Source organism: the organism of the source record quoted next, unplaced genomic scaffold (genome assembly GCF_019419815.1).
Source record: "Pyrus x bretschneideri cultivar Hongxiangsu unplaced genomic scaffold, Pyrus_bretschneideri_v1 Contig2, whole genome shotgun sequence".
Taxonomy (NCBI): Eukaryota; Viridiplantae; Streptophyta; class Magnoliopsida; order Rosales; family Rosaceae; genus Pyrus; species Pyrus x bretschneideri.
The window spans coordinates 11,449,268-11,463,294 of record NW_025999501.1 but is presented as its reverse complement, the minus strand read 5'-3'; the positions used below and the strand labels follow the sequence as shown (position 1 = coordinate 11,463,294).

At 37.8% G+C, this 14,027-nt stretch overlaps 3 protein-coding genes and 1 pseudogene across 3 annotated transcripts; 1 reads left to right on the top strand and 3 right to left on the bottom strand.

The window, feature by feature from the left end:
- On the top strand, positions 1-5,729 carry LOC103930538 (annotated as a pseudogene).
- Positions 4,967-5,686, bottom strand: LOC103942135 (protein ZW2-like). Its single transcript, XM_048583419.1, has 2 exons — positions 5,621-5,686; positions 4,967-5,506 (listed from the first exon to the last, which is right to left on the bottom strand). Exons 1-2 carry the CDS (start codon positions 5,684-5,686, stop codon positions 4,967-4,969), a joined length of 606 nt encoding a protein of 201 aa, XP_048439376.1.
- A 691-nt stretch (positions 5,730-6,420) lies between the features above and the next one.
- On the bottom strand, positions 6,421-8,914 carry LOC125476916 (probable LRR receptor-like serine/threonine-protein kinase At3g47570). Its single transcript, XM_048583556.1, has 2 exons — positions 7,223-8,914; positions 6,421-7,018 (listed from the first exon to the last, which is right to left on the bottom strand). Exons 1-2 carry the CDS (start codon positions 8,898-8,900, stop codon positions 6,597-6,599), a joined length of 2,100 nt encoding a protein of 699 aa, XP_048439513.1. The 5' UTR covers positions 8,901-8,914; the 3' UTR covers positions 6,421-6,596.
- Positions 8,915-8,931: 17 nt separating this feature from the next.
- On the bottom strand, positions 8,932-9,948 carry LOC108866670 (probable LRR receptor-like serine/threonine-protein kinase At3g47570). Its single transcript, XM_048583418.1, has one exon. It carries the CDS (start codon positions 9,946-9,948, stop codon positions 8,932-8,934), a length of 1,017 nt encoding a protein of 338 aa, XP_048439375.1.
- Between the last annotated feature and the right edge of the window lie 4,079 nt (positions 9,949-14,027).

Below are 14,027 nucleotides of genomic sequence, written 5' to 3'. Positions count from 1 at the left end.
GAACTTCATCGCTATCCCAAATAATTCCCTCCTCCTCATCCAACGAACAGTTCGACCTCCAAGCTCCCAATTTTCCTCCTCATGACCATGACAGTTCTGCCGTATCAGGTTAAAATATTCAGCTATTTGATTAATTTTTATTGGGTTTTAGTTCAATTTTTTTAGTTCTTATTTTATGAATTTTTAACGATCAGAAATGATGGGTTATTTTTTTACAAATTACAGTCCTATGGGATCTCTTAGAACTTGGAAAGCTCACAACTTTGATGGAAATTATATTGAAATTTTGACTTTTTATTTGTGGGTTAATTCTTGAGTTAGCATTTGGAATTAAGCTCCTGGTTCGAACTTGAAGTTTCTGGTTGTCGATTTGGGTATTCTGCAATTGTTATAAGCTGAGTATGTCGCTGTGATTTCTAATTTTCGACTCGGTTTAACGGTTGCTATTGTTTTACTGGTGTCCTGCAGATGATGTTAAGAATAATGAGAGGGCGAATTACTTCAATACCGCTGCATTGGATGTCTCAGTTGCTTTTCCGCAAGCAACGCCGACTTCTATTTTTCCTCCCTGCAGTAAGAACATTAACCATCATTATATACTAGATATCGTATGGATAAACTTGTATGTGTGTCTATGGAGAAATTGTCTTTTGTAAAACAGTTCAGGATTTCCTCTTGTTATGTAACTTATGTGAATCCAGACTATTGATTCGAATTTTTCGGATTTGCGTATTCATCTTGTCTCACTTTTTGCATTCTGGTTTGTTTACTTTGTTTCCTTGTGAATATTTAGCACATTGCTCGTGCACCTCTTTAGTTGTTGTGATTTTGATTTGTAATTTGAAGAAACGGGCAACTTCAGTAATTAACTTCCATATTCTTATCTCTTGGCCTTAAAAATTTACAGCTTCGGATTACTACCAGATTGATGATCTATTGACACCTGAGGAGCAGGCTATTAGGTTGAGAGTAAGAGAGTGTATGGAGAAAGACGTGGCTCCAATTATGGCAAAGGTATCCTTTTTACTCTAACCATTTCTGCATTTCATATTAAGGCTAAAACAGTCAATATTTAATTATTTAATATACATTCGTAAACAATGAGATTGATCTGCGAACTTGTTTTTTCAGTATTGTGAGAAGGCAGAGTTTCCATTTCAAATTATTCCAAAGCTTGGTGCATTGCGCATTGCTGGTGGGACAATCAAGGTGCTTAATACATAACTTAATAAGTTATTTTTAAATCTTGGGGTCGATAATTTGTTGGATGGGTTGGTAATTTAGCTTGTGGCCTTCTTTCTATCAGGGTTATGGGTGTCCTGGTCTTTCTATTACGGCAAATGCTTTTGCTACAGCTGAAATTGCTAGAGTTGATGCAAGATGTTCTACTTTCTTCTTGGTTCATTCCTCAGCAGCAATGCTTACTATTAGTTAGAATTTGGATAATTTTATTTTTGACTTTTTGTTTTATAAATAACCAAACCTTCACTGAAAAATGATGTTGTTGACAAGTCAAGGCTTATAACTAGTGTAACATTTCTGGACTGTGAAGAATAGCGTTATGTGGGTCGGAGGCTCAAAAGCAGAAATATCTACCTTCTTTGGTTGAATTTAATACTGTCGCCTGCTGGGTAAGATGCTTTTTTATGATATTCGTATCTAATATCTTTTTATGCTAATGTCAAGAATCAAGATGCTCAAATCTGTTTATCTTCATGTTAAAGGGTTTGACTGAGCCTGACTATGGAAGTGATGCGAGTGCCTTGAGAGCGACAGCAACAAAGGTCAAGGATTTCAACCTTCTTATTTGCTTCTTTATTTCTGTTAATGGTATTATCATGCTCTTTTGGTTTTTGGGTGTCATGGCTCCAATCATGCTATATCATGTATTCTTGTGTTGTTGGCATCGTCAGGTGGAAGGAGGTTGGGTACTTGAAGGCCAAAAGCGATGGATAGGAAACAGTACATTTGCCGCTGTCTTGATTATTTTTGCTAGGAATACAACAACAAATCAGATTAATGGGTATGTAAAAACATAAACATGCGAACAACCTCTCAATATGTGTTCGGAACTTGTTTGTCAAGCTTCAAAGTTATGCAGAATTTAGGATTATTTCTTTCTGATTATGCTTCTCCTTGACTCCAAATTGCTTTGGTATTTAGATGCCTAGATGCATCCAAAATTGAGCATGATGGTTTTCCGTAGCAGCACTCTCATGTTGAATGCTTTTTTTCTCCTTCTATTTCAGATTTATAGTAAAGAAGAATGCCCCTGGACTGACAGCTACAAAAATAGAAAATAAAATTGGTTTACTCATTGTTCAAAATGGAGATATTCTCTTAAATAAAGTATTTGTTCCAGATGAGGAAAGGCTGCCTGGTGTTAATTCTTTTCAGGATACTAACAAGGTAAGCTGCAAAGCTGCATGATTGCAATTTGTTTAATCTTCTCCCTTTAGAGTAATTTAGACATAAATTCTACTTCTTATTCGAGCTTATGTTTAATAAACAAGACATGTTTAAGCTTGACTAGAGATTCATATTGGTCTTTGTAATAGCTCTTTATTCCCCTTTTGAAAGATAAGGCTTGATACTGTGATGACGTTATCCCAGAGTTATAACGACATTATCCCAAAGTTATAACTCTTAATCTTCTTTCTACGGAGCATGGAGCAAAGTTTTTCATTCTGTTGCCCTAATAAAACAGATGTGCTATGGTCTCTCATTTCTCACACATGTGAGAGTGACACGTATAATGCTGTCTTCATGAGTATTTATTGATTTGATGTTGCTTTAAACTACTGAATACAGGTTCTTGTTGTTTAGCGTGTCATGGTCGCCTGGCAACCTATTGGTTTATGTATGGGGGTCTATGATATGTGTCACAGGTATAAAAACATGTCTAAGCAGCTCTCTCTCTCTCTCTCTCTCTCTCTCATCTTCCATTTACCATAATTCAAGTTCCTCTGTATTAAGTCTAAATTATAAGGATTTGAAAGGTATCTGAAGGAGAGGAAACAATTTGGAGCCCCTCTTGCAGCTTTCCAGATCAACCAAGAGAAACTTGTCCGTATGCTTGGTAATGTTCAAGCTATGGTTCTTATAGGTTGGCGCCTCGGCAAGCTGTATGAGGCGGGTAAAATGACTCCTGGTCATGCTAGCATGGGGAAGGTAGAAAATAATGACATCCTGATGCATTTGGTTATCCTATTGCTTATACATTCAAAATACTAAATGGGTGCAATTTTCAGTCATGGATCTCTCTGAGGGCAAGGGAAACAGTTGCTCTAGGGAGGGAATTACTCGGTGGCAATGGAATCTTATCTGATTTTCTTGTTGCAAAGGTAATTTCCTGCTTATCTGTGGATTTAAAATTTTATATTTAGAATCTTTGGAAGGATTGGAAAACATATTACTAGGGTTTGATTAGATGAATTTTCAAGCTAGGACTTGAAGGCAATGATAGGATTGATTTTAAATTTGCTGTGTCTTATTGACTTGTATACCTATTCCTCTGTCCTACCGTTGTCGGTAAAGGGTTAGGTAACGTTTGCTATCGACTCCTTTAGTGTAGGAATCTGATTGCATTGGATCTTAAACGTGCCATTGAGAGGCTGTTTCTTTTGCGAATGGTGTTTGTTATATGTGCACAACTTTAGTTATTTCTGTCACCTTTTGAATGAATTCATTTTGTGGTCACCTTGCAGGCTTTCGGTGATTTGGAACCCATCTACACATTCGAAGGCACGTATGACATCAACGCCTTGGTCACCGGTAGGGCAGTCACTGGCATTGCCAGCTTCAGGCCAGCTGCATCGACCCAGCGAAGCTGTCTGTAGTGTAACTTCTCTGAATCTCAACTCCCTCCACAAGTTTCTTTCATTAAGAACAAGGTTGTCTGATGTCAAAAAGGATGAAGTGAATTCATCCAATGACAACCAAAAATAAGGTCACCATATAAATTGTTGTTTTTAGACATTGTATCGGTATATAGTTCTGAAAGACAAATAAATGATCCTAGCAGACGCCCAAATTATTCACTAAAAAAGCACCATACCTGGGCTTGTTCGCCCCCGGCATAACACTGTGGGCGGACAAGTTTACGTCCAAATGAGTGACAAAGGAAATGAACCTTTTGAAACCTTATGTCCAAAGATTGCTAGAACTCGGTGGTTGGGTCAAAGGAAAGCTTGCCAAGGGCGTTTGTATTGACCAGATTATCCTACCACAACAGAAGCAAAAGCAAAATTCCCACCAAAAGCTGTTGGGTTTTGCAGGCTAAGATTTTAACGGGTACCTAAATGTCATAAGCAGTTACATCTTTTGACTGTAACCTTCCAAAATGTGGTCTTCTCCCCTCTCAAGGCCAAGGGAGCCGTTACACACCCATGAGTTTCGAAGACATTTTTAATCAACAACTGTCGTTCATGAGATAAAAAGTGTTGTTAAGTGCTTGGAGTTTGGTCTAATTGGCCTCCAAGTGGGAGAAACGTTTGACTAGAAGTGTCTAAACAAGTTTCGTTCTCTTGATCATCCGGTAACCTTTCCTTAAGCGATTGAAATTTGATCTAATTGGACTCCAAGCATGAGAAAAGTACAAGTAGAAGTCTGGTCGAGTCTCATTGTGTTGACCATACATTCTAAACATCATACCTTTCTTAGTTCTGGTGAGTCTCGTTCTGTTGACTAGACATTCCAAAAATCATACCTTTTAGTAATATTTTTGGTGTCTAATCGAAACTTATAAAGTGTCATTTTTCTCTGTAACTAAAACAAATTACATCATCATTTTCAATTCATTGCGTTCCAAATTTAAATTTACTGTGTCCCAAGTTCAAAACTTTCCTTTATATCAATTATATTCAAAAACATTTTCATCATCCAAGCTCCATTGCAAAATGCAATCATATTAAATATAACATAATGCACATCTCAAAATTACCATTACCATCCATAATCAAAATTATTAGCCTAACCCACCATACATGTCCCGCTGCTTCTCGGCGTCCCTCTCCAACCCCAAACACCGAATCTTTAGCTGAAACTGCATCACTGCCGTCAGAAACCTCACAGCCTGCCCCGAGCTCAGCAAATCCACCAGCTTCGTCGCCATCGTCGTCCTCAGCAAGTTGGCATTCTCCACCACGGTCTCCAATGCCGACTTAAGCGACTTGATCACCGCGTCGTCCTCCACAATCTCCCCATGGCCGGCCCTCCCGTACCGTCGCACCGCATCCATGAACGGCGGCGCCGCCACGCTCTCGTGAATCTTGGCGAGCTTGTCGTTGAGCGCGCGCTCCTCGACCCGGGTCGCCTCCCTCAACCGGGCCATCCTGACCCGCTGCTGGTCGCTCAAATCGGGCACCGACTCGGTCACGAGCCGGAATACGATACCAGGTTTGTACCCGGCGATCCAAAGCAGGCTCCTTTCGTAGAAAGTATACCATGTCGGCGAGGAAACCAGTAAAACATCCCGCTGTCCAAGTCGCCATTTCTCGTCGTAATACTGCTGGTAATGGAAGAGAACCCGAGACACCAAATGTCGGAGGTCTTCATCTCAGGCCTCGTCGATCGTCTGCTGGGCCGATAAGAGCTCATCCAAGAAGTGTTCTTGCCGGACCAGCCAGCCCTCGTATAATGCCTCGAATGTGTTCGACGCATTGCCGCTGTGAGAGCCGTTTGTCATAACCAAAACAAAAACAGCAAAGCTTTCTGGGGTTTTAATGGCGGCGAAAAACAGAGAGATGGGCGGGATTAAATAGGAGGTGGGATTCGAAAGGTGCGGGATTTCTTTTGGGATTTTGGTTTTTGATTATCTTTGTGGGCAAGTAATGCTAATGGGTGAGGATACTTCGAGAGCAAGGTTCATGCATTTTGTTTTTTCAGAGGGAGAGAGAGGGAAACAGAGGAGGTGAGGCTCAGACGGAGACGCGTGTGCAGGTAGACGCCATTAAAGAGAGAAAAAGAGAGAGAGGAAGAGAGTGAGAATTATCTTTATATTCCTATTATTTGACATAATAAAAGCCTAAAAACTAGATCTGCAGTATCAATTTCTAGTTAAATCTTGACTATTCTTGTCTATCTCTTTGAGTGTTTGGACTTTGCTTTAGGAGTGTGCAAAACTTGGATAAACAATAGGCATAACGTCGGGCTTAACTGTATCCGCAAGGCTTATTCGCATATCCCTTTCGCACATTGTATGTCGGGGCAAATAGATTATGAACGGCAACATATTTATACGTGCCTTAAAACAATCTTTCATCCTTCGTCATAACCATAACCCACATGCTACCAAAAAAAAAAAATCCAACAAAACTTGTGTAGCACATGCAACCATCTGGGAAGAAATATGAGACTGAAATGTTATAAATTGCTTCAGCAGTGAGTTTATCAGATTCTAAACAGGATAGACATAACCAAGACAATTACAAATAGCTCCACACAAATAAGATTTTGAAAGCTTCAAGTCATACAAATGAAAACTTCGTCCCTATAAAACAACCGCTAACATAAAAAGGCAAGGTTCAAAGCGATGGCAGGAAAGGTAGAGAAAAACAAAAAAAGAAAAACCACAAGCAGCATATCTTTGCCATTCTTTAGCCTTCTTGAACTTTGAGGTACGTGTCTTTAATTGCACTCATTTTTCCAACAACCATATTCAGAAGCATCCGCTCCTTTGGTGATACTGCACAGCAGGAAAGTCCTATCTGCATCACAGCAAACAAGCATTCCTCTACCTTTTTTGCTTTCACCATTCCACGATTGTTACATCTGGGCAGCGCAATCATTTCGTATCTGTCATCATTAACACTACCATCAGCTTCGAGGTCGAGGAGCAATGAAGGGTCAACAACGTCCATGACATGGTCGGGCAAAGCCATGGCTGCGAATTTGTAAATGCTTAGACCTTCGATGAACATGTCATCAGTAGGTGTTTTTCCTGTGAACATTTCTAGCAAAAGTATCCCGTAGCTGTAAACATCTCCCTGTATGGAAACTTGGCCTCCCATGCCGTACTCTGCCATGACATACATATAGACAATAAGATGTCACGTGCAATTGACTATTAAAATTGATATCTTATTTCAGATTAATGTTACTTGTTTCCAGGAAAAAGAATCAATAGTATATCTTTAATAAATAGAATTTAATTAATTGGTTTTTAGTAATAAGTTAATAATTAAGAACCGAAAAAATAAATTAGAATGATGGAAACTCATACCTGGAGGAATGTAACCTATAGAACCCTTTAGTTGCGATGACATTATTTGACTGAGGGAAGGATCATTTGATGCGTCCAAGAGGAACCTTGCTAAACCAAAGTCCCCAACATGGGCTACCATGTCTTCATCAAGAAGTACATTGCTCGGCTTTAGATCACAATGAACAATGGATGTTTCACAATGGTTGTGGAGGTAATCTAATGCAGAAGCAACATCAATGGCTATGTTCAATCTTTGCATAAAATTCAATCTCTTACTTGGAGATTGCTCCTCATCTCTAGGATGCAACCACGAGTCAAGACTTCCATTTGGCATGAACTCGAAGACTAGACTTTTGAAGTCTCTACCATGATTATCAATGCTCGAGCATGCAATTATGATCTTGAGAAGATTTCTGTGCCTGACATTTCTTAAAGCTTTGCATTCATCATTGAAACTCTTGGACGCTCCTTGTTGTTGAAGGTTTAATACCTTAACAGCAACTACCGTTCCATCGCTAGGAATTACTCCCTTATAAACAGAACCAAAACTTCCCGAACCAATCAAATTATCCACCGAGAAACCATTAGTCGATTCAACAAGTTGTGAGTAGGAAACACCTAATTTCCAATCCTTATAAGAACGTGAAGTTACAAGTCCTTCTCTTGACTTTTTCAGCATTGAACGAGCACCGAAGAAGCATGATAGAGCAATTATGAATGCAAGTGCACAAGATACAAGGATGACTACTTTTGGGGAAAGTAGTCCTCGAGATGAATGGTGTTTGTTTTTGGGGCATGCAGGTAGATGTAATTGTGGGATGCCACCACAGAGCATATGATTTCCAAGAACCGAGACACCACTGACATTTGAAAAAATTCCTTCTTTAGGCAACTCACCTTCAAAATCATTATAAGAAAGATTGAGATACTTAAGTGCTCCAAGCTTGCCTAAGAATTCAGGAATCTGCCCGGATAAGTTATTACTTGAAATGTCAAGTTCTTCCAAGCCCTTCAAATCTTTAAGAGACTGAGGAATTGTTCCTTCAAATTTGTTGTCGTCCAAGTACAAGCCCCCCAAACTAGCACACCTACCGATGGTGTTGGGGATTTCACCTGATAACTTGTTTTTTGATACATTTAGCACTGTGAGATGCACCAGATCACCCACATTACTTGGCAGTGAACCAGTCAAATAATTTTCAGACAGGTCCAAACTAATTGCAAGGGTTGAAAGCTCCATAAGCTTTTGAGGTATGCTGCCCGTTAGATTGTTATTGAAAAGCCAAAGTAGTAACAGGTTCTGGCATTTTCCAAGACTTGGAGGTATACTTCCCTCAAAACTGTTTCCGTCCATGTAGAGCTCTGTCAATGAAGTTAAATTACCAAGGGAAGATGGAATTGTCCCAGAAAATTTGTTAGCATCCATATCCAGTACCTCCATCTTCTCGAGCTTCCCAATTTCTTCAGGGACAACACCCGCCAAATAGTTATTAGACATCGCTAGACCGGTAAGGTTTATAAGATTTCCAATGCCGTTTGGGAGGCTTCCATGTAACAAATTATACCCAAGATAAAGACCTTGTAGTTGGGTCGAAAGATTGGCTATGGATCTCGGGATTTCTCCCCCAAAACGATTAATGCTAAGACCCAGATATTGAAGACTAGTACAATTAGTCAAGAAATTGAGAAAACTCATATCACCAAGTTTTCCATTTCCCAGTCGATTGTCAAAAAACGTTTAGGAAAATTAAGCTTCGCAAGCTTCCGAGACTTTCTCCAGGGATTGTCCCCGTGAAGTCATTTTGAGCAAAATCAATCCGCTGAAGTCTGGAAGCATTTGACAATGATACAGGAATATTTCCTGTGAAATTGTTTATACCACAGTAAAATTCTACGAGATTAGGAAGCAGGATGCCGAGATTTTGTGGTAGCTCTCCATGGAATTGGTTCATAAAAACACCAAATATGTATATGGAAGAAATATTATAAATTGAAGAAGGGAGCATACCAGACAAATTATTGTCCCCAACTATGAATAATTCCAAGGTTGTTATATGCCCGAGCTCATTTGGTATGCTTCCTTGAAAATTGTTGCCGCGAAGTCTAAGATTCCTCAAAGAAGAAAAGTTTCCTATCCAACCTGGGATGGTTCCACTGAGATTATTTTTTCCAAGTTGTAGAACAGTCAAACTCAACCATGAACTCAGTTGGCGTGGAATTGACCCAATAATCTTATTGGATAAAAGATCCAAAAATTTGAGTTGTGTACAGTGGGACATATTAGTCGGAAGTTTCCCGCCTAAAGAATTGAAAGACAGGTTGAGACTTTCCAAGGTCCGCAGTCGACCCAATTCTTGAGGAATGTCACCATGAAACTTGTTGATTCCCAAGCTTATTTCAATTAGACGAGTAAGATTCCCAATGGAAGGTGGAATGGAGCCTACCAATTGTTTATCTTGCAGGTCCAGAATCAAGACTCTTTGGGTGGCACGGTGGCATGTAATGCCTACCCAGCTGCAGAAGTGGATGGAATGATTCCACGAGCTCATGACACTGAGAGGATCTTCAGTTACTCTTTTCTTGAAGTCTAGCAAAGCCAAGCGATCAGATTCGTTTCCAAGCAGGGTAGAGCTGGGAAATGCTGCAGATTCCGGACATGTGCTCATCATGCATAAGACTAAGAGAAAGAAGCCATGCAGGAATTTCAACAAAACCAGATTAGGAATAGTACGTGAATGCTCCATCATTGTTCAAAGACAAATGAAAAACCAGAAAACCAAAGTTTAATTTTCACAAAAGCACGAAAGAGAAGATAATTGATATTTTTTCCCTTAGTGTGATACTTGCTAGCAGATAATTCATTTCTTAGTCTTTGCTATCCATGATAACATCCACTAAGACATCATGTTCTATCATTTCATTTCATCAGTTTGACGAGAATTTTGAAATTGCACCCAAACGGTGACTTGGAGTTAGTGGAAGACTCCCAACTCTGAGTTCAATCTTTTGCAGCAAACAGTGTTTGACCTCTTTATGGCCTCTCCTAGAGTTTAACACTTGTCCATTACTAACTCCACTCTTAAACGTTGTTAACTCACTTAAAGCCATTCTTCATTCCACTTAATCACATCAAAACCTCAACTCAGTTTTGGCAGTAAGTGATGTGAATTCCGGCCATAAATTTGACAAACTGCCAACATTCATGAGGTGGTTTTGGTGGGCATCAGTAACCACGTTGGAAGAGGAAAGTGAGAATTTGCAGACTTTTTCATCATAATTACTGTCTTTTCATTTAATTTTATTTTATTTTATTTTATTTCAGTGGGCCATTTCTTGTATGGATTACTTACCTAAAATCCCTTAGCTTGTTAGTGTCATTCTAAATCGGTCTCAACTTTTTAAACATTCCAAACAATTACTCAACCTACTGAAAATGTCACATCCTTTAAGCCCTAGTTAAAACTATGCTAAATTAACTAGGAGTCACTTTGTCTCCAAAATCAATAGAAGGTCATCAAAGCATAGCATCTACCAGCGAACGGCCACCACTAGCCCCATCATGCCATCACCTCCAAACCTATCACAAACCCACTAACTCCACCCTACAACTCTAACCGCCAACATCAAGAAGAAGGTCCTGGAGGTTGCTAAAATGGTAAGAACTGTCATGATCCGGCCACTACCATCTTTACCACCTCCAAAGAAGAACTGAAAACTTTACGAGCCGAGAATTGGAGTATGAGAAAATCAAATGAGCAAAACAAGCTCCTTGAAACTTTATCTGACTTCTTAATCCTCTTATTTGTTAGAAAAATGTCCTCCTAATATAGTTTCAATTTGGGTCCATTTTCGATTCAATTCAATATTTTTTTGTTCATTGGATTCCATATTTACATAATCTATGTTTGAAATTCAAATTTTGAGGCAACCAATATTAATGTTGACCATGATATACCCAATTGGTGGATTTTGAACATAATATATGTTTGAAAAATTAACTATGGCTTAACGGATGTGACATTTTTAATAAGTTGGGTACTTATTTGGAATGTTTAAAAAGGTCGAGACCAATTTGGAATGACACTAAAAAATTAGGGGGTTTTAGTCATTTAATCCTTCTTTTACTTATTTTCATTTCCTTTTAACGTTTCTATACAAATTCAAGTGGAAAGTACACGTGGGTAGCAAATCGTTGCAAACTGGCTTTCTTCTTCTTCTTTTTTTAGCGAAACCTCGACGGTACGAGGAAATTTTTATAGAATTAGAAAAAAGAAGTTATACTTAGTCATGAGAACATAAACCTCACATATCATACTACAAGAAGAAATGAAAAAAAAAATACAAGAAAAAACGGGGCATAAATCTGAGTCTTCTTAAGAAAACAAATAAAAATACAAGAAAATGGAGGGATGTTAAGCCTACATCCCTCTAAACAAAAACCTAGAAGGTTTAAACATGCAAAACAAGTTGCAAATCACCAAAAGCAATAGGATAGATAAAAAATAAAAAAAAACAAACATCATGCAGGAGGATAAACCTATAAATTGGAATGCACATTATGTTGATTTGAGTTTTCATTGAAAATATTCTTGAAATCCTATTTTAGGTAGGATTAGTAGTTTTAGCTCACGCGTTGCCGCTAGAATGTTAAATAAATTACAAATATTGTATATAAGTATCAAAATAATGGACTAAATGTGTTGTAAGCATTGTGCATGGATAGGTAAGAACTATCTACATACAACATCAACGTAAAAAAATCTGAGGACAAACACTGTCTGATTGAGACTATATCTTATGAACATAAAGAAAGAGCAACATCTAAGAAATTTAATTTCTTAGTCAATATTTGTTCTCTTTATATAAGAAGAGATATCATGCAATAAATAAGCTTCACTATAAAAAATAAAAAATGAGTGTCAACGAAGATATTAGACCCTAATCTTAAAAGGGTCTCCTCCACCACTCAAAATCTCCACACCAAAACAGAAAATTCCAGTGCTTTCAAACAACCAACAAAAATAAAAACTTAGTTTTCATATATATACAAATATATATAACCACATAAGCATAGGCTTAGGAGCAAAAAGGAAGGGGGGTTGTAGGGTAATTTGATTTCATCGGTTGCTTTTGGTACCCTTAAGACAATGCAAGCATTCATAAATGTTTGAACATGATTATCATTTTCTCATACTGCGCTTATATGATTATTTCTAGTCAGGGTTTGCAAAGTTAACAACGATTGAGAGATGAGTTTAACCTGCATCAGCAAATACAAAAGGGCATTGTAAGTGTTTAGTCCATTTGAAATCATGTCACCTTTGGAGTAAATTCAAAACAATTTCGATTTGTTTGGATCACATAAGATTATTAAAAGATAAAAAAAAAAACAAGCCTTAAATGCTACAAGCATTGGATGGTCTGGATTAATGGGACCACAATAATAACTAATTCAAACCAATCCAGACCATCCAATGCTTGTAGCATTTAAAGCTACGTAGCATAAAATAATTTTCTCCTTTAATACCCATAATAAGTACAAAAATTTAATGAAAATTGTATCTTAAAGGGTGATTTTGTATAGAATCAATAAAAAGTTACAATATTTATGTTAATTATAAATATGTTAATCGTGTATTATGAATCACTTAAATGCATTTAAAATAATCAAAAAAATTACCAAATCTTCCATTACAGCTAGCATTCACTTCAATTGGCATTATATTTTAGAATAGATCAGTACAGATTTAGACATTGCAAGGAAGTTTCTGTTTCCTGATTCTGTTTTTTGTACATTTGGATTCTGACTCTGCATTGCAGTGTCTGCTTCCTAGTTTCATTTTTTCATCACTCACGCACCTCATATGCTTCAGACCTCATGCGACTCATGATTTTTACATTTGGATTACATTGCAATGCATTGTCCATTCATGGTTTTGAATTGCAGACCATAGAATTGTTGCTCTCTCATCTCACTGTCCCTCACTTGGCAAACTCATCTACTTAACTAGACCAGCTCTCCTCTTAGTGATGGCTTGCACGAAAATTTAATCTTTTGTAACATATTTATTCACCGAATCAGGGCTTCTATATGTTTCCTATGTCTTGGTAGTCTAGCCAACTCTGCCTTTGTCCAATAACCATTTTGATGTTTAAGGAAAAGAACAGAAGTAGACTTTTTTATAGTTTCTTTTACATAGGCATTATTGGACCAAACTCAAGAGACCCTTGAGCTGGAACAGAGAATCACTAAGATGACTCTCTTATTGAGAACCTACCCTTGAGTTGAGCTGACTCCTCCGTGTAAAGAAGACGTTTTCTATGTTTTTTTTATACACTACCGTTTTATACGTTTTACTTGTATTCCTTATTGTAGTTCTTTCTATTCATTATAAATTGGAATTGATTTTTTTCCTTAGTGTGATATTTGCTAGCAGATAATTGATTTCTTAGTCTTTGCTATCCATGATAACATCCACTAAAACATTATGTTCTATCATTTCATTATAAATTGTAATTAATTTTTTCCTTAGTGTGATACTTACTAGAAGATAATTGATTTCTTTGTCTTTGCTATCCATGATAACATCCACTAAAACATTATGTTCTATCATTTCATTTCATCAATTGGACCAGAATTTTGAAATTGCATCCAAAAGGTGACTTGGAGTTAGTGGAAAACTCCCAACTATGAGTTCAAATCTTTTTTTACGATAATTTTGAAATTGCACCAACATGGTGACTTGAAGTTAGTGGAAGACTCCCAACTCTGAGTTCAAATCTTTTGCAACCAAGCAATGTCTGACCTCTTTATGGCCTCTCT